Below are 21,123 nucleotides of genomic sequence, written 5' to 3'. Positions count from 1 at the left end.
CATTAACTGAGGCTCCTTGTGTCCACATTCAATTAGATTATCTCAGAGCAAGAATCCGTTCAGAGTCCACAAAATGGGGGGAAACAAAGATGATTGATTTGCGGGCTCCCCTTGTCCTTGATTCATTCAGTCAACTAATTTGTAGACTGTAGCTCCTTCTGGCCAACAGAAGTTTTAATTAAATACAGTACCAATTGGTATAAGTATCAAAATGTGTAGGGAGAATATAAGAGAAAACTGTAATTAAAAGGAGATTAGAGATATTGACATAATGGAGAGCAGAACAACAATGTAATAACAACAAGCCAAAAGAAAAGTGCAACACACCAAACACATGTAGTGATAGTTACCAATCAATCACATTGTTCTGATTATTTTTCAGGAACAACTCATAATAGTTCACTCTTCAGAATAGAACTCAAAGGCTCCATTCATTTTGTGCACTCTGCAGTCCCATAAAGTGCATCGGGAAGTGGTCATTATAGTGACCATTAACAGTGACTGGACATTAAAAGATCAGTAAGCCCAATACTAGTTGGAATGGATGAGGCCCAGACACCAACTCCACGAATCTCATATGTAGCCCGATAAGGACAACAAAGGGTCTGTCAGTAACAGGAAATTACCAAGTTTGGGAGAGGATATAGAACCATGAGGTCATATAGCACAGAAATAGGCCTTTCAGCCCAACTGGTCTATATAGACCAAGGTAGTTCCCATTTGCCCATGTTTGGCCTATATCCCTCTAAACTAGGGGTTTCTAACCAGAGGTCTACAGACCCCTCGGTTAATGGAAAGGCTCCGTGGCATAAAATGGGTTGAGAAACCTAGCTCTAAAGCCATCCATGTTTAGAAATCTAATCCACACTCCTTTCCTATCCATGTACCTGCCCAAGAGCCCTTTATATATTGCTAATGAACCTGCTTCAACTATTTCCTCTGGCAGCTCATTCTGTTTACTGACTGCCACTGGGTGAAAATATTGCCCTTCAGGCTCTTACTAAAGCGCTTCCCCTCTCACCTTAAACTTGTTCCTACTAGTTTTTGATTCCCTGTGAAATCCTGTGAAAAGTCTATGTGCGTTCACCTCTCTATTTTATCCATCCCCATGAAGTCATCCCTTATAGAACATAGTACATAGAAATCTACAGCACATTACAGGCCATTCAGCCTATAATGTTGTGTTAACCACATGACCTACTCTAGAAACTGCTTAGAATTTACTGAATTACCTTACTACATAGCCCTCTATTTCTCTAAGCTCCATATACCTATCTAAGAGTCTTTTAAAAGATCCTGTTGTATCTGCCTCCACCACCGTCACCAGCAGTACATTCCATGCACCCATCACTCTCTGTGTGAAAAACTTACCCCTGACATCCCCTCTCTACCTACTTCCAAGCACCTTGAAACCATGCCCCTTCTTGTTAGCCATTTCAGCCATGGGAAAAAGCCTCTGGCTATCCGCACAACCAATGCCTCTCATCATCTTATACACCTCTATCAGGTCACTTCTCATCCTCCATCACTCCAAGGAGAAAAGGCCAAGTTCACTCAACCTCTTGCTGCCAGATGAAGTGGTAAATGTGGGCTCACTTTTAACATTTAAGAAAAACTTGGACAGGTACATGGATGAGAGATGTATGGAGGGATACGGTCCAGGTGCAGGTCGGTGGGACTAGGCAGAAAAATGGTTCAGCACAGCCAAGAAGGGCCAAAAGACCAAGGAGATGGTGGTGGACTTTAGGAGATCTAGGCCTCATATGGAGCCAGTGATCATTAATGGAGAATGTGTGGAGCAGGTTAAGACCTACAAGTATCTGGGAGTACAGTTAGACGAGAAGCTAGACTGGACTGCCAACACAGATGCCTTGTGCAGGAAGGCACAGAGTCGACTGTACTTCCTAAGAAGGTTGGCGTCATTCAATGTCTGTAGTGAGATGCTGAAGATGTTCTATAGGTCAGTTGTGGAGAGCGCCCTCTTCTTTGTGTGGCGTGTTGGGGAGGAAGCATTAAGAAGAGGGACGCCTCACGTCTTAATAAGCTGGTAAGGAAGGCGGGCTCTGTCGTGGGCAAAGTACTGGAGAGTTTAACATCGGTAGCTGAGCGAAGGGCGCTGTGTAGGCTACAGTCAATTATGGATAACTCTGAACATCCTCTACATAGCACCATCCAGAGACAGAGAAGCAGTTTCAGCGACAGGTTACTATCGATGCAATGCTCCTCAGACAGGATGAAGAGGTCAATACTCCCCAATGCCATTAGGCTTTACAATTCTACCGCCAGGACTTAAGAACTTTTTAAAAGCTATTATTAATGCTTTTTGAGATAGTGATTTAGATGCATATCATATTTTTTACTGAGTTAAGTATTGTATGTAATTAGTTTTGCTACAACAAGTGTATGGGACATTGGAAAAAAAGTTGAATTTCCCCATGGGGATGAATAAAGTATCTATCTATCTATCTATCTAAAAGGCCTGTTTCTGTGCTGTAATGTCCTATGGTTCTATTCTCATAAGGCACGCTCTCCAATCCAGGCAACATCTTTGTAGATCTCCTCTGCACTCTTTCTATAGTATCCACCTCCTCTTGTAGTGAGGTGACCAGAACTGAACACAGTACTCCAAGTGGGGTCTGACTAAGGTCGTATATATCTGTAACATTACATCACGGCTCTTGAACTCAATCCCATGGTTGATGAATGCCAATACACCATACACCTTCTTAACAACACTATCAACCTGTGCAGCAGCTTTGAGTTCCTATGGACACAGACCCCAAGATCTCTCTGATCTTCTACACTGTCAAGAGTCTTACCATTAATACTACGTTCTGTCTTCAAATTTGTCTTACCAAAATGAGCTACTTCACACTTATCTGGGTTGAACTCCATCTGCCTTTTCTTAGCCTGGACATCCTATTGATGTCCCTCTCTAACCTCTGACAACCCTCCAGACTGTCCACAACACCCCCAACCTGTGTGTCATCAGCAAGCTTACTAACCCACCCTTCTATTTCTTCATCCAGTTTGTTTATAAAACTCACAAAGAGGAGGGGCCCCAGAACAGATCCCTGTGAAATGCCACTGCTCACCGCACTCCATGCAGAATACGAACCATCTACAAACACCCTTTGCCTTCTGTGGGCAAGCCAGTTCTGGATCCACAAAGCAAGGTCTCCTTGCTTTCTGAATGAGCCTTCTGTCTATGCTCCGTGATAACAGTCCCAATCTGATTAACCCCTTGCCATATTTCAGAAGCTTGAGTCCTGGCCACATCTTTATAAATCTGCTCTGCACTCTTTCCAGCTTAATGGCATCTTTCCTATAGTAGGATGACTAAAGCTGAAGGCAATATTTCAAATGAAGCCTCATCAATGTCTTGCTCAACTACAATATAACATCAAAATTTCTGTAATTATTGCTCCGACTGATGCAGGCCAACACTGCAAAAGTATTCTTCACCATTCTGTCTCTCTACAGCATCACTTTCAGGGAAATATGCTCTTGTATCTCCCCACCCCAGGATATGAAAGAAATGAAAACAGTACCTCAAGGGGGTACATGAACGAAAACAGCTTGCTTCAGTCATATAACAAGGCAGAAATGTAATGCACCCTGGAACCTCAGTTTCATTAAATAATGCCACTGTTACAAATTTATCACCATGTAGTTTTCTTGAATGATCCTATGATCATGTTGCCTTCAGATGTAAAGGGGCTGTAGAAAGTGACACTGACACACCCATTGATTTGGTTCGTACTTTGATTTGATCAAACTATGGTGCTGAAGAGTAAATATTTCCCTAAGGCTGTTTTTTCTTCCCTTCCTTTTCAGATATTTTAACAAAGTAAACCCAAGCCTTGGGAATCAACTTTCATTAGGATTTGGGATCAGATACATATCTCTCAAGAGAAATTCACTAGTCAGCTGAGATTCAGCTGAGGTAGAAGTGTTCTTCGTCTTTCCATAAGGATTCTGCCCAGCCTCCTTCCTAGTGCACTCCATCTCCCCTTCCACCTGACCTTTCCATTCCTGATTCACCATCTTCCCTCCAAACCTCCATCCCCATCCAATGACGCATACCTACTGTGGACGCAAGTCCACAGGTCAGACAGCATCGATGGAGAGGAATAAAGAGCTGACATTTCAGTCTAAGAACCTTCATCAAGATTTCAGCAGTCTAGATGGATGGTCTCAGCTTGAAACGTCAGCTCTTTATTCCTCTCCATGGTGGCTGCCTGAACTGCTGGGTACCTCAAGCGCTTTGTGTGTTACTCTAGATTTCCAGCATCTGTAGAATCTTTTGTTTTTATTCCTAAGTCCACCTTTTCCAATCACCCATCATCCAATCTTGCTCCAAGCTCCCTCGTTAACCACCAAACCAACTGTCCAACCTACTCCTCACAAACTCAACTCTTCCCTCTAACCATCCCTATCATATTCTATTATTATAACTATTTCTTAACTAGTAATGATTCTGGTTCGAGAAGAACTTCTCGATTTTCTTTCTTTATTGGAATATGGACATCAGTGTTAAAAGTAGCATTTATTGCCCATTTTTAATTTCCCTTGAGAAGGTGATGGTAAGCCACCTTCCTGAACTACTGAAATCCTCCTTTTGTATAGATTTTTTAAATCATCGATAAAGTCTATTTTGGAAATAAAACAAAACAGAACATTTGCAAGGAAGGCCTTGCAAATTCCACTGTGAAAAGCAACCTTATAAAATTCTCATCTATCATCAGTTTTCCTTATTTTCTGTAAAGTTATAAACTGTACCCGTGCCCATATTTTTGTTGATAATTGTATCATTAATAAATCCACCATTATTCATTAAACATTTGCTAAAACATGTAGGTAACCATTCTTATAATACGTCAGTAAAATGCCTAAAATATAAAAACGTTTGTATTATTCTATTTGGTTTCCTTCACTCTCTCAGCCAAAGCATTATTAAAGCATTATTAAATTATTATTCCTGGGTTATTCATCATCTGGACTGTCATGAAACACATGGTCACATCCCTTACAGATTGCTGGAAGGTTGAGACCTATAATGACCTTTGGCTTTTTGTTTCTTCTCTGAGCTTGACTCACAGTGCATCAATACAAGCCAACTACAAGGATAATCAAACCATTCAGAATCATTTGATAGCTATTTGTGTTCCTTCCAAACTCTACAGATTATATAAAATCTTCAGTATTTCAATTTGAACTCAAAATTTCATAAATGCAAGTGAATTTGTTTTGTTCTTCATTTTGGCTGATCTAGTTTAATCACAATTGTGTTACCAATGAAAACATTAAGGAAAATACTTAATTTGCTCTAAGAGCAATTTTGGTATGATTTATTAATTAATATTTTATTAATATTGTTAATAGAATAACCATAATTCCATCCATAGGTTTGTCCAAAAAAATTCAAATTGAACTAATCTGTTGCTGTTCAATTAATATCTCATTTTCTAATAAATTCATTACCTGCTGGAAGCACTGGAGGAAAATTACATAAAGCTCCACTTAATTACATCAACCAAATATATTCATATTAAATCTCCCTGCAACTCTGCAAATCATAATTGTAAACACAACTCTTTATGTTATAGAAAAATATATACACTCCTGATAATAACGTGCCTGTGCCCAAATTTCATCTTCAGCTTTAAATCAAGCCCCCTGTCCCCTACTGATAAGTAATCTATTTTGGACAGCTCTCTATCATGTTTGGAGAAAAATGGACCAGCTATGTCCATCTTTTCCCATTTGCTCCATTAATCCGGTCTATCGGGAATACTATTCAGCTAACCGTTGCTGAAAAAGTGATGCAATGTACAGATAATTTTCTTTTAAAAATACTACTTTACCCAAAGTCTGCTGCTGCTCTCTCTACATATATCACAAAAAAATCTATTTTATAATCTGTCAACAGGAAGCACCTATAAGCTCAAGAGTGTTAACACATCCAAACAATGAGAACGTGTAAATGTTGTTGGAGAACCTCGTTTGCCATTGTTCCTTAAAAGAGTGAATGTCAAAATAGATTGACCTAGCTCTCATAACAAAGATTTCCAGTGAAGGACACAAGAAGACAAAAGCTATTGGATTCAGTTCAAAAATTTCAACCAACAAGAATGCTGAATTTTCTGACCCAGCTGGAGAAAGGCCAGGGAGCAATTTTGAATAATAAATGAGAACTCCTGACCTTGCAACCTAAATCTGGCAGGGTCAGCAGCCATCCTTTCACCAGATGTTGAAGGCAGATATTGAAGCACCAACATCCAAGCTAATGAGCTTCCCAATAAGATACAGCTACAAAGATGTGTTGATTCATGTAGAACCGAAAAAAAAACATTAACTACACAAGGATATTATGTAGCATGGATACTTACTTAATTCTAAATACACCAGAATAATGGAAAATTATTTTATTATATAATTAATTATTTTATTCTCAATATGAGGCTACCATTCATTATTTTGCATTAATCCAGTAAAATATAAACATTTCCTTTTCATTTGTTAGAATGCTTCACATTAAAGTGTAAGCTATCAGAACTAAGTTTCAGAACACAGTTTTGAATTGCTGAAAGCCAATTTCACTTGCTTGTCAATTAAAATGCTGATTAAGTGCTGAGCTACGCTTGTTGTTTAAGCTAACAATGGTCAGGTGTAAAAATTTGTGAAGCAGCACCAGGTACTGGAGCAGAATGTAATGACTACAAAACAATAAATGATACAATCTCAACAATCTCAATCTCTCAGCAAATCCAAAAATCGATCAATGAAATATTTCAATGTAAAACATATTGAATAAAAAGTCATTGAGCAAATAAGAATTCCAGAGTAAATGTTGCTTTGTGCTCATGCTAATTTTACATTGAAACATAATCCTACTTCCATGCTGTCTCCTCTCAAATCCTTTTTTCATCTTTGCCTATTCTTTCCTAAAGATACTTAATCTACAATTACTCTGGCAAACAACAATATTTCCACACGTCACACAGCCTGTTCAAGTTGCGATGTTCAAGTTTTAAAAATTCCTTTTGTGTGGAAAATTGTTGAAAGGGTGAGTGAGCCCTTAATCTTTCAGTGAGGAAAACCGACAAACAGACGTGTTCATTTCCTTAGCTGGTCCAATCGAATGATTGTGAAGTTCATGAGAAGAATTGTCTGGGGAAATGTGTATTAGAATGTGTGCATTCAATGGCCAGTCAAGTCACACGTAAGAAATGCAGAGAATGAAAGCAGGAGTATTATAGAAAAGAGAGACAGAAAACAAATGCAAGTATCTTTAAAAGATTAAAACATTTTCTAATAGCTGCAGCAACAATTTAAACCTGAAAAATGTGCACCCCCTTAACATAGTATTTTGTACCAGTGAGGCTGGCACAGACAGATATTCATCATAAAATTAAAAGATTCATTCTGAAGTTAAAAGACTGAAGTCAACAGAACTGAACTTTCTGTGATGACTTCAGAATGTAACTACTGCTGAAATGGAGCCATTCAATGTGTTTCAACACTGAGCCAAATAGCCAGTTGCTGTTTTTGCTAGCCTTGCATTTTGGCTTTAATCACATATCTGTCTTCATCTAGATTTGTTGCAGCTTTCAAGCAGAAGAAACATTAAGCACCATTTACTACTTGCTGTTATCACATTATTACCCTGTATTGATTAGGCTACAAAAATGGGGACATAGGAGATGGTAGATGCTGAAAGCGGAGCACCACACAAAAAGCTGGAGGAACTCAGCAGGTCAGGCAGCATCTGTGGAAGGAAATGGATAGTCTGCATTTTGGGTCAGGATCCTTTACTTGGACTGCCAATTCGAATTGGACTGAGATCCGAATGAAGGCTCTGACGCAGAACATCTCCCATTCATTTTCCTCTACCCGACCCTCTGAGATCTTGTATTATCTTACAAAATGGGGGCCTGGAAATTCACCTGTGTTATTTTGCAGTGTTAATATTGTGTTGGAAGTTTCTTGAATGATATTCCTAAAAGCCACAAAAGAAATCCTGAGCTGGTTGGCATCAGTTCCAAACTAGCAGTAGCAATCACATTCAAATATTTCTTCAGGAACATCAGAATCAGGTTTATTTTCACTGACATATGTCATGAAATTTGATGCTTTGCAGCAGCTGTACAGTGCAGTACATAAGATATATTATAAATTATAATAAGAAATGTAGACTATATAGAATTAGAATAAATATTGCAAAAAAGGCAAAATAGTATTGAAGTTCATTGTCCATTCAAAAATCTGATGTTGAAGGTGAAGAAACAGTTCCAAAACCATTGAGTGCGCATCTTCAGGCTCCTGTACTTCCTCCCTGATGGTATTAATGAGAAGAGGGCATGTCCTGGGTGGTGGGGGTCCTTCATGATGGGGTCAAAACTACAATATGAATAATACATTTCTCACAGGGTTGACCTCAGAATATAGCTCTTTGTGATTCATGTCAGCATGCAACAAGTATTCTTTGAGCAGCCAGAGAGGTCTGGTGAGAGATGAGTGCATGCTACAGTGAGGTAAAGGGATGGGAGTCTCCTTCCTAGCAAAGGAACCGTCAAAGGCTTCTGAAAAACAATGGAAACAAGAGACAACTTCTAAGGGAAGGTGCTGAATCTATTACTAAAGACATAGTAGGCACAGAATAAATCAGGTTAATTCAACTGGTAAATGGGTTTATTATTGTCAAAACAAGATTCAGTGAGAAACTTTGCTTTGCATATCATCCATACACTCTATGGCCAATTTATTAGGCACAGGAGTGTACCTAATAAAGTGGCCCCAGGAATGAAACCCGATGTGGCTTTCTGCTGCTGTGGCCCATCCACTTCAAGGTTCGACATGTTGTGCGTTCAGAGATGCTCCTCGTTATTTGAGGCACCGTTGCCTTCCGGTCAGCTTAAACCATTCTATCCAGTCTCCTCTGATCTCTCTCATTAACAAGGCATTTTTACCCTCGAAACGGCTGCTCACTGGATGATTTTTATTTCGCACCATTCTCTGCAAACTGCAGAGATTGTTGTGCATTAAAATCCCAGGAAATCAGCAGTTTCTGAGAAACTCATTCCACCCCCTTCATTCACCAGCAATCACTCCAAGGTCAAAGCCACTTTGATCACATTTCTTCCCCATTATGCGACTTGGTCAGCATAACCACTGAACATCTTCATGCTCCTATGCACTGAGTTGCTGCCACATGATTGGCTAATTAGTTATTTGCATTAACAAACAGGTGTACAGCTGTTTCCAATAAAGTAGCCTCTGAGTGTGAAGATCATTTTGTTAGATTAGTACAATGAGGTAGAACAAGGGAAAATCAATAACAGATTGCAGAACAAAATATTACAGTTCCAGAGAGTACAGAACAGACAACAATATGCAAGGCCATAATTTGACATTGATTTGGGAAAAGAAAGTTACACTTCGCCAATATATTGAAGTTCTTTGAATGAGTAGAGGGCTGTTTTCTAGAAGGATTTGATAAGTGTTGCATTAAAAGTTATTGCAAAAAAAAAGTCCATGGGCAAGAGAAATCAGGGTGGCAGGAAATGAGAGAGAGGCATAAGTAGATCTTCTGCTTCCAAGCACAATGTGATCAATGGAGTACTGTGGCTTCAATGCTTCACAACTTATATGAATGACTTGATTGAAATTATAGTTTCTAAAATTCAAGTTCAAGTTTATTGACATTGAACCGTACACATGTATACAGCAAACCAAAACAATGTTCCTCAGGAACAAAACACAGAACACAGAGTACTGTGCAAAAGTACAAGCTACATATGTATAGGTAGGATGCCTGAGACTTTTGCACAGCACTGTGGTAATTTTATTTATTGCACGGTACTGCTGCAAAAAAAAACAAATTTTATGACATATGTGAGTGATGATAAACTTGATTCTGATATGGGTCTTTACTGTGGACTGAGAACAGGAAGGGTGTATAGAAAGGGGAATCATGGTTGGAAAAGAGGAAGGAACAGGATGTACCAGAGAGACATTCTGTAATGATCAATAAACTAATTGTTTGGAATCAAATAGCCTTGCTTGGTGTCTCAGGGATGAGTGTGTCTGCACCCGTGCCTCCCACCACCCTTGGCACTCCTTCTCTGCCCCAATCCCACACTGCTCCACTCTCACCATTCCTAACATCCTTTGCTCCTGCCTAGATTTACAAACTTGCTCCCCACGCCACCTTGTCAAATACAGTGCAGTAGTCTTTGACACCCGAGCTAAGCACAATACTGTATATCTCAAAGAGCTCATAAAATAATACGAACATGATCATGGGGATGTTACAATGGGACATACAGTAAATGTTAAATGAATGGAGAATATAAAGCGAAAACTGTGAAAATGTTCATTTTGATAGGAACATGTAAAAAGGTAACATAATAATTGCTGAGAAATTGAAAAGCTCTGGGAACTCTAATGTAGGATTTGTTAATAGTTGTGTGCAGTTACAAGTAATGATGAAAGCTAAAAACAATGTTGCAATTAATTATTTGGGCAATTGAATACAAAGGTAGAGAGATCACTGTCACAATGTGTGCTTGCAATGTAAGAACCCAAGTGTAGAGGGAAGGCAGACTCCAATGCAGAGCCGGTGACCAGAGTTTATTCATAACAACTCCAACAGAACAACGGTAGCTTGGACAAGCAACACCTCGAGATGTAGCATTCTCAAAACTAGGACCCCGCAATTAACACTAATCGGGCGTCCACTTAAATACTACAAGTAATACTGAGTCCTTGAGTCTATCAAAATATACTCAGCAAGTTTAAGCAGAAAGCACCAGGAGACCGTATTACAAAGAGCAAGGTGCATGAAAAAGAACACAAGAAATCTGAACGATTTATAGCTTTCAGTAAACAACAATTAACCAATTCAGGTGCTCTATAAGCATCAGAGCCCAAAGATCTCTGTCTCCCCGCACAGGCCTGAAGAGCTCATTACAATTACATTTCAATTTTGTAAAGCATTGTGAAGGCAATGTCTAGAATATGGTAGTCTCAATACTTAAGGAAAGACACTGAAGAGCTGGAATCAGTTTTGGAAAGGTTTACCAGAATAATAAACACAAGAAAGCCTGCAGATGCTGGAAATCTAAGGCAAAACACATAAAGTGCTGGAGGAACTCGGCAGATCAGGCTGCATCAATGGAAAAGAATAAACGGTTGATATTTCAGGCCAAGACCCTTCACCAGGATGCTTCATCTTTTCCTGATCTGTTGAGTTCCTCCAACATTTTGTGTGTTTTACCAGATTAATACTTGGAATGGGCAGTTTGTCTTACAGTAAATGGAAAGAGTAGACAAGCTAGGTATATCCACTGGATCTTTGCAGAAAGGTCTTGAGACGATGGATATGGAAAAGACATTTCCTCATGGGGAAGAATCTAGAATGAAGAATCATCATTTAAAAAATAAGAGATTGTCTATTTGTTCATTCAAAGCATTTTGATTGGTCGGGCAGCCTCTAAGTGGGAAATAAACTGTTGATGTTTTGACACAAGACCGTTCATCAAGATTGTGAAGACTTTCTTTTTCCCTCCATAGACGCTGACTGGCCCGCTGAGGATCTCCAGATTTTAGCATGTGTTGGTCAAGATTACCAGCATCCACAGAATCTCAGGGAGGCAGGTATGCAGTTTTGCGGTTCCAGTTAGATCTGTCTTGAATTATTGAATGGCAGTGAAAGCATGAGAGGCTGAAGACTATCCGTGATCCTAATTTGCATATTTGTATAGCTTATCTGCAGGAAATTGTCGGAAAAGTCTATAAAAATAAGTGGATTGTATAAATATCTATATTCTTTCACAGTTGAAATAGAAAAGTCACTAGTTAACCACTTTTGAGCATTGTCTGCGACCTCTGAAAAGAAAGTACAAGTTCATACCTGCAGTGTTCTCAAAGCCAAAGTCAGGGCTATCCTCCTCTCAGAAACCACGTCTGATAGACTGCCTCTGCTGATCTAATCCATCTACAAGATTTTACTGCTTAATGCTTCACCGTGGAATTTCAAAAAGTACTCAACTGGCAAAAAAGGAAAATCTTTGACTTTTGATCAATGTAAATTTTGCTCCCGGCTTTTTTGTCAGTTGATAAAAGAAGATTGTAGGCTTCCTCTAAAAACAGTTCCCACTGTGCAGGGTGTGCACTGCTTGAACCATGATGCGATTGGTTTTTGCAATGACTGCTGGGAAAAATGTGCTGAAGTGAATTATGCCTGGATGTGCCAGGTCAATTTCCCCATGGTTACTAATTTATCTGGTGATAATCTCTACCATAGTCTAACTTGCACAAAATAGCTTTTGTATGCAGCTTGTACATTAAAATTAGGCATGTTTGGGGTCAGTTCCTCTTCAATAGCATTAGTTGTTTTCACTTCACAGTACATACAACAACTTTATTATCTAGTTAAGACCATTTTTTTTTACAAATCCACATTGATTGCCTCAGTCATTCCAAGTGATCAATACTCTTAGATTTTAATATAATCTTTGGCAATTAGTAGAAGACTAGGAGGACAATACTAAACTATCTTAAGGAGTATATACACTCGACGGACTCTTTATTAGGTACAGGAGTGGAACCCAGTATGGATCTCCACTGCTGCAGCTCATTCTTCCACTTCAAGCTTTGAAATGTTGCACATTCGGAGATGATCTTTCGAGCACCACTGTTGTAATGCGCGTTTACTTGAGTTGCTGTTGCCTTCCTGTTAGCTTGAACCAGCCTGGCCATTCACCTCTGACCTCTCTCATTAGCTAGGCGTCCTTGCCCACAGAACTGCTGTGCAGCAGATGCCTTTTTTGCTTCTCGCACCATTCTCCGTGATCTCTACGGAGTGCTGTGTGTGAAAATCACAGGAGATCAGCAGTTTCTGAGATACTCAAAACACCCCATCTGGCACTGACAACCATTCCACTGTCAAAGTCACTTAGATCACATTTCTCCCCCTTTCTAATGTTTGGTCTGGATAATTACTGGACCCAATAACTACTGGAATCCTTGATGTTTTCTCTGTTAGCTTTTATTCACTGAGTTGCTGCCCCATGATTAACTGATTACATATTGGCATTATTGACTCAAAAAAGTGGCAACTGAGTGTATCTCTGTGATTTCCAATGCCAGTAGAACACTGTTGTTGGTGGACTTAGATTAAATGGAACTGAATATTAGATAACAAATGCAACAAACAGCATATACTATAGTATCCTGTAAGGTGACCAGAGATGAATTTTTATTTCTAAACCCTTTCACCTGCATACAGAAAGGACATTTTACATTCTGCTGACGCATTGTGATGTAATTTAAGTATCGATAGTATTTCAGCTCACAGTGACAAGGTCTACAATGATTTGGTTTTCTAGGCTCGATCTGTGGAGTATTCACTGTTATTCAGAAGAAGTGGTCAGATGTCCAGAGTTTCTTTGTCTAAGTCGGTATCCAACAATTCTTGCTGGAATTATATGCAGCCAGAGAGGACAGAATGAGCTTAGATTTACACATCAGCTGAAGGTAGAAGACTGCAGGATGACCTCCTCATGTGGAACTATCTATCAATACTACTTAATGTCTTCCCTGGTAGAAAATTGGAACAGAACAAAAAATAAAATTGCTTTCCACAATAGCTTTGCTGGTTGAGCTATCAAACAGCAAAAGTGGGAAAAATAAAAAGAATCCAGGCTGGAGTGTATCAGTGACTACTTCCAATTATATGGTGCTTTTAATTTGACAAAATGCCTCAAGGTGTTTCATTAGAATGTTATCAAGCACAAAGTAACGTAAAGCCATCCCAGCAGATATAATGGCAGATAATAGATGGTTCAAAAATATAAATTCTGAGGAATATCTTACAGGAGACAAGCGAAGTTGAGTGGCTGGGAGGTTGGGCGCACATTCCAGACCCTGGATAGCAAATGGAGTGACTAACTTTGGGAGCAAACACGAGATGAGAACTGCCAAATTCTCAGCAGATTATCAGGCTGGAGGAGATTGCAGAGACAGAGAGATGAGGCCATGGTGAGATTTCAGAAAGCCTGACGAAGGGTCTCGGCCCGAAACGTCGACTGCTCGTTTCAATGGATGCTGCCCAACCTGCTGAATTCATCCAGCTTGTTTGTACGTGTTGATTTGACCACAGCATCTGCAGTGTACTTTGTGTTTAAACCTTTTCCTGTTGACTTATTTAAGAAATGTCAACTTTGGTCACGATAAACAAAACTTTTCTGAGATCTTCTCAAAAGTGGTCATGTTTAATATGTCGAATAGCCAGGGAAAAAAATGTGAAAGTACATTGCACAGATTTTAAAATGTAACTCTACTTGTGTATTATTGTAGAGTGCCATGGTAGCATAGTGATTAGTGAGCCATAAGGCATGAAGGTATGACCTGTACAAAAAGGATGGGTTACTTTAAACCTGGGGGAAGCAGTGTCCTTGTGAGTTGGTTTGCTAGAGCTGTTGGGGAGGTTTTAAACTAATTTGGCGGTGGGGGTGGGAACCGGAGAGATAGGGCTGAGGATGGGCCAGCTGATAGACAAGCAGATGTAGTGTGTAGTGGGACTGTAGCAGATGATAGGGCAAAATTGCAGTCAGTGGGATGAGGTGAAGTGTAACGTGGGGGCAAAATCGAAAAGGGCGATGAATACGGGACTGAAGGTGGTATATTTGAATATACACAGTACACGGAATAAGGTTGACAACTTGGAGCACTGTTAAAGATTGGCAGGTACGATGTTGGGGGCATCACTGAGTCATGATTGAAAGATGATCATAGTTGGGATCTTAACATCATGGATATACATTGTATCGAAAGGAAAGACAAGTAAGCAGAGGGGGTGGGGTGGTTCTGTTGGTAAAAAATGATATCAAATCCTTCGAAAGAGGCCCTGAAGAAAGGGTTCAGCCTGAAACATTGACTGTTCATTTCCATGGATGCTGCCTAACCTGCTGGGTTCTTCCATCAGTTTGAGTGTGTTGCTTAGAAAGAGGTGAGATAGGTGACATAAGATGAAGAAGCCTTGTGCGTAGATTTAAGAAAATGCAAGTGTAAAAAGACCTGATGGGACTATATACAGGGGTCCAAACAATAGACAGGGTATAGGGCACATTATAATGGGAGATAGAAAAGGCACGTAAAAATCCAATGTTAGGATAGTCATGGGGTAGTCAATATGCAGGTAGATTGGGAAATACAGATTGGTGCTGGATCCCAAGAGAGGAAATTTGTATACCTACCAGATGGCTCTTTCGAGCAGCTTGTGGTTGAGTCCAATGAAGAAAAGGCAATTCTGAATTGAGTGTTGTGAAATGAGCCAGATTTGATTAGGGAGCTTAAGGAAAAGGAACCCTTAGGACACAGTGACTATAATCAGATAGAATTCTAGGACTTAAAGGGCACAGCCTCAGAATAGAAGAGGATGTCCATTTAGAACAGAGATAGGAGAAATTTCTTCAGCCAGAGGGTAGTGAGTCTGTGGAGTTCATTGCCACATGCCAAGTCATTGAGTATATTTAAAGCAGAGGCTGACAGACTCTTGATTAGGCAGGGTGTCAAAGGCTGTGGGAAGAAGTCAGCAGAATGGAACTGGAAGGGATAACAAATCAGCTATGATAGGATGGCAGAGCAGCTGAATGCCCTAATTCTGCTCCTATGACTTACGGTCTTATTGTTTTATTACAGCTAGGGGCATTCCAGAATCCAGTGTTCAATTCCACTGCTGCCTGTATGGGGTTTCTACGTTCCCCCTTGAACTGCATGGGCTGCCTCCAGGTGCCCTGGTTTCCTGCCACAGTCTAAAGACATACAAGCTAGCAGGTTAATAGGTCATTGTAAATTGTCCTGTGATCAGGTGATTATTAAATAGGTGGAATGCTGGGTGGTGCAGCCCACTGAGCCAGAAGGGCCTGTTCTGTGATGTATCTCTAAATCAGGGGTTCCCAACCTGGGGGTCCACGGACCCCTCGGTTAACGGTAGGGATCCATGGCATAAAAAAGCTGGGACCCTTTCTCTAAATAAATAAAAATTAAAGAATTCTTATGCTCCCAGGTTGTGATAATGTTTTGTATCTATATTTTATTGAGGTAACATCACTGGGCATCCAATAAAGGATGACATTGAGAAAGATTAGATTTTTATTAAAAAAATTAAATATTTGAGTGTACTTGGGCTCAGGTGCTTTTTTTATAAGTCACAAGCAGTGCTATAGGGCTTTGTACTGTTGAGTCAGTGTTAAATGACTGAAGGAGTAGGATAAGGAGATCTTAAATAACCAAAGACCACAGAGGAATTGTTCCACTGAGCCTTCACTGTTGCTTCCAGTTGTGGTGTGTGGACTTGAGAAAATTATTTATTTAAATCGGTTCCTGTCAATAGCAGATGTGTTTGATCATGTGCAATTATACATAATGTATAAGGGTTCCAAAGATCAGAGATGTAACCTGTTGAAATCAGCAAAACTACAATATTGACCTAATTTTCCACGCACTTCAACTTTAAGGAAAAATTATTAATTCTCTTTCAGCAGATCAGTAGATTGCTATTCAAATTTTTTTTTCAGCATAGTTCCTTTTCCCTTTCAGTTTTTTAAAAATATATATAAATGCTGCCAATTTAATGCCCACCTCCTCTTAAGTGGAACTTATTAAACTGATGACCTTGATTAGCCACTTGGCATATTCTCCGTTCACTTTCCATCAATACCTGCCCCAGCATCCCTCCTCACTTCCCACCAGAAGGAGATAATTGGCCCATTGCACATCTACTGACTCTTGAAAGAGCACCCTATCAGTAGTTCTTTTCCATCCATTCGCCATGGCACTCCATCTTTTTCGCCTTCAATTGTTTATAGAACTTCTTGAAATTATCTTTGAATTGTTAGGCGCCATTACTTTTCTCACAGAAACTGTTTACATCAACATGTAATGCTTGCATGCTTACAAAATTCTTACAGAACAGGGTGCAAGGATGTTCGTAACCATGATTACAGAAAAGTTTTAAGATTTTATGAAACCATCAATAATGTTGTTGAAGGCGAATAGCATATATTAATAAACCTATTACTGATAACCTGAGATAAAACATTATGGTAATATGTCTGGGAATATTTATTAACAGTGGGTTGCTCCAGGTCCATAATAAAATATAATCTCAGTGATTATTTCTGATGATCAAAGTTAACGTTACTTAATAATGCGCAGCACATTGAACCTTGAAGTGGATGGGCTGCAGTTGAAGAAGACGACATATGTACACTCAGAGGTCACTTTATTAGGTACAGGAGGTGTGGTAAAGTGAAAAGGAGCAGATTTTTTATTGCATTTCCTTACTTGTGTTCAATGCATCGTTATTCAAACTGATGATGATTACTTGAGCTGATTATAATTGATTTAATTAAAATTAGAGTGCAGCAAGCCTTTGGAGCTCTCTAGCCTAGAGGGTTTATTTATTGATTGGTTTCAAAACACAGATTGTTAAATTTCTAGATTGTGTGATATGGATTTAGAATAGGAAAATTGTTTTGAGGTTGATGATTAGCCATGCTCTTATTCAATGAGGAGCAGGCATGAGGGACTGAATGGTCTCTCATTTCTAAAATTTATGTGTTAGACCATAAAACCATAAGACATTTGAGCAGAATTATGTAATTTGGCCTATCAAGTCTGCTCTGCCATTTGATAATGGCTGATTCATTTCCCTCTCAACTCCATTCTCCTGACTTCTCCCCATAACCTTTCACACCCTGACTTATTGAGAATCCATCAACCTCCACATTAAATACATCCAATGACCTCTCCTTCACAGCCACCTATGGCAAAAAATTCCACAGATTCATCACCCTTTTTTCTGAAGAAATTCCTCTTCATTTCTGTTCTAAATAGACATCCCTCTGCTTTGAGCTTTTGCCCTCTGGTCCGAGACTCCCTCACTGTAGGAAGCATCTTCTCCACATTCATGCTATCTAGGCCTTTCAATGTTTGAGAAGTTTCAATGAAATCCCCCTCATTCTTCTAAATTCCAGTGAGTACAGGCCCAGAGACATCAAACACTCCTCATATGATAAGCCTCTTTTTTCATGGACCTCCTGTGAACACTCTCTAACATCAGCATATCCTTTCTTAGATAAGGGGCCCAAAATTGCTCATAATACTCCAGTGCCTTATAAAGACTCAGCATTACATCCTTCTTTTTGTATATTCTAGTCCTCTTGAAATGGTTGATAACACTGTCCTCACCATCAGCTCAACCTGCAAGTTAATCTTCAGGGAATCCTGCATGAGGACTCCCAAGTCCTTTTGCACCTTGGATTTTTGAATTATTTTCCTGGTTTAGAAAATAGTCTACACTTGTGTTCCTTCTATCAAAGTGCATGACCATACACTTCCCGACCCTGTATTCTATCTGATGTGTTCTTATTACCTTTTTGTATTAGCAAAAGCAGAAGATCGTATGAGCATAATGAATCAATATATGGACCACAAAGGCTTCACAGAAATTCACTTATAATGAGCCTATCAAAATTGTATAAAACTAGATGATAATTACGTTTTGCCACATGTTGTGATATCAAGACAGAGTGAAGTCTTAATGGAAGAAATTCATAAAGGGGTATATTTATGCAAAATATGTAAATAAGCTGTGTGATAAGAAATATAATGATATCAAAATACATGTGTCTAATGTTGATGTGCCACGTGGTTAGTCATAAACAAAGAACACATCCCTTGTTTTTATGCACATGTGTCCTGGATATATTATTGTCACTGGAGTCTTGCAGAAGACCAGCAAAATGCTACTTATATTACAAATATCAGCTTGTCATGGGTATGCAAAAGTAATAACATGCCCTAATAAATGAACTAGATATATTTGACCAGTGACTGGAAAGACACAGGCTCAGAAGATGGCGTGTAGGTTTACAGCACATCTTTCAGAAGAGATGTCCAACAATTCCATCTGCTCAGAAGGCCATTGACAAGGTGCCACAAATGAGACTGCTAAATAAGATAAGAGCCCTTGATATTGCATGAAAGGTACTAGCATGCATGAAAGATGGCTGACTGGCAGAAGGCAAAGAGTTGGAATAAAGGAGGCGTTTCTGGTTGGCTGCCCATGACGCCTGGTGTTCTGCAAGAGTCAGTGCTGGTCCTCCACTTTTCACATTATATTAATGATCTTGATGATGAAATTGACTTTGTGGCTTAGCTTGTGGATAATACTAAGATAGGTAGAGGGCAAGTAGAGTCATTATTTCAGAGGACCTATCCTGGCCAAGCACCAATGTGCAATTACGAAGAAAGCATGGAAGCAGTTCTAATTCTTTAGGTGTTCATGGAGACTTGTCATGACATCTAAAACTTTGACAAACTTCTATGTATGTGTAGTGGAGAGTATATTGACAGAGTATATTCAGGTGTATGGGGTGTCAGGGAGGGGTAGTACCTCTGGTGGGGGAACATGTCACATCCTTTTCAGTTGGTTTGTCCACCTTTGGTCCCCACCTGGCACTCAGCTCTCACCTGTGGCTCCCTGTAGCTGTTTGCATGCGACAGCGGCCACACCCCAGGCAATGGCTTTGACAAGCCGGCTAAACCAGTTGAGGGTAGCCGACGGGTCTCAAACCCTCGGTGAGATAGGGAGTTGTCTACCCCAGCATGTGAAGACAGACTCCAGTGGACTGAGCGGATGAGACCAAGGAAAGATCCAATGGTCAAGAAGGTGGTCTCTGCAAGCATCGCGGAATGCGTAGAGCACGACTGGACACAGAAGACATCCTGGTCATCCACTGCACCTAGTCCCATCTCCAGCCATCCCGACTCCTGTCTTGCCACTGGATCCAGATCGGAATTGGGAAGAGAGAGTGAGGCTGACGCTGTGCAACTCTCCCTCACTTAAATCCAAATCATGCGCTAGTCTCGACACCAATATATCAACGACGATGGACGAACAAGCAAGCAAGCATGTTGACAGCTTGCATCACAGCCTGGTATGAAAATACAAATACCCTTGAATGGAAAATCCTAAAAAAAAATGGATATGACCCAGCCCATTACAGATAAAGCACTCCCAACCATTGAGCACATCTATATGAAATGGCGTCGCAGGAAAGCAGCATCCATCATCAGGGACCCCACCACCCAGATCATGCTCTCTGCTCACTGGCGCCATCAAGAAAAAGGTACAAGAGCCTCAGGACTCACAGCACAAGGTTCAGGAAACATTACTACCCTTCAACCATCAAGCTCTTGAACCAAATAGGATAATTTCACTTAAGTTCACTTCCCCATCAATGAAATGTTCACACAACTATTGTTCATCCACTTCATCCACTTTGTCTCCAACTTCCACCCTGCCCTCAAATTTACCCGGTCCATTTCCGACACCTCCCTCCCCTTTCTCAATCTCTCTGTCTCTATCTCTGGAGATAACTTATCTACTGATACCTATTATAAACCCACATTTCAAACAAAAGTTGAAGCCATGGGCACTCATGTAGGTCCCAGCTATGCCTGCCTCTTTGTTGGCTGTGAAACAGTCTACGTTCCAAGCCTACACTGGTGGCTCTCTCCCACTTCTCCTATGCTACATTGATGAATGCATTGGTGCTGCTCCTGCACCCATGCAGAACTTGTTGACTTTATCCACTTTGTCTCCAATTTCCACCCTACCCTCAATTTACCCGGTCCATTTCTAACACCTCCCTCCCCTTTCTTGATCTTTCTGTCTCTGTCTCTGGATACAGCTTATCTACTGATGTCTATTATAAACCCACAGAGTGCTTCCCATTCCCAGTTTATCTATGGCTTCCTCTACTGTTGTTTTGAAGCCACACTAAGGTTAGAGGAACAACACCTCATATTCCATCTGGGTAGCCTCCAACCTGATGGCATGAACATTGATTTCTCAAACTTCTGGTATTGGCTTTCCTCTCTTCACCAGTCCCCATCCCCTTTCCTATTAGATTTCCACTTCTCCAGCCAACTTTCACCAATCAACTTCCCAGCTTTTACTTCACCCCTCCCCTTCCTGGTTTCACCTGTCACCTTGTGTTTCTCCCTCCCCCCTCCCACTTTTTGACTCTACTCCTCATCTTTTTT

The 21,123-nt window shown here is 40.1% G+C and overlaps 1 protein-coding gene across 12 annotated transcripts in view; it reads right to left on the bottom strand.

Moving 5' to 3' along the window:
* The window catches only part of LOC140718865 (WD repeat-containing protein 72-like), a 339,559-nt gene that overhangs the window by 49,128 nt on the left and 269,308 nt on the right, over nucleotides 1-21,123 (bottom strand). For 9 of the 12 annotated variants that reach the window (XM_073033110.1, XM_073033122.1, XM_073033121.1 and 6 more), the window contains one exon: nucleotides 6,616-8,585. The exons of the other annotated variants lie outside the window; for them this stretch is intronic. In XM_073033110.1, coding sequence (XP_072889211.1) covers nucleotides 8,404-8,585 — 182 coding nt within the window. In that variant the 3' untranslated portion in view covers nucleotides 6,616-8,403. Of the gene's footprint in view, nucleotides 1-6,615; nucleotides 8,586-21,123 lie in introns of those variants that run through there. 12 annotated transcript variants of the gene reach the window in all.

Source organism: Hemitrygon akajei, chromosome 30 (assembly GCF_048418815.1).
Source record: "Hemitrygon akajei chromosome 30, sHemAka1.3, whole genome shotgun sequence".
Taxonomy (NCBI): domain Eukaryota; kingdom Metazoa; phylum Chordata; class Chondrichthyes; order Myliobatiformes; family Dasyatidae; genus Hemitrygon; species Hemitrygon akajei.
This window is presented reverse-complemented; position numbering and strand designations above follow the sequence as displayed.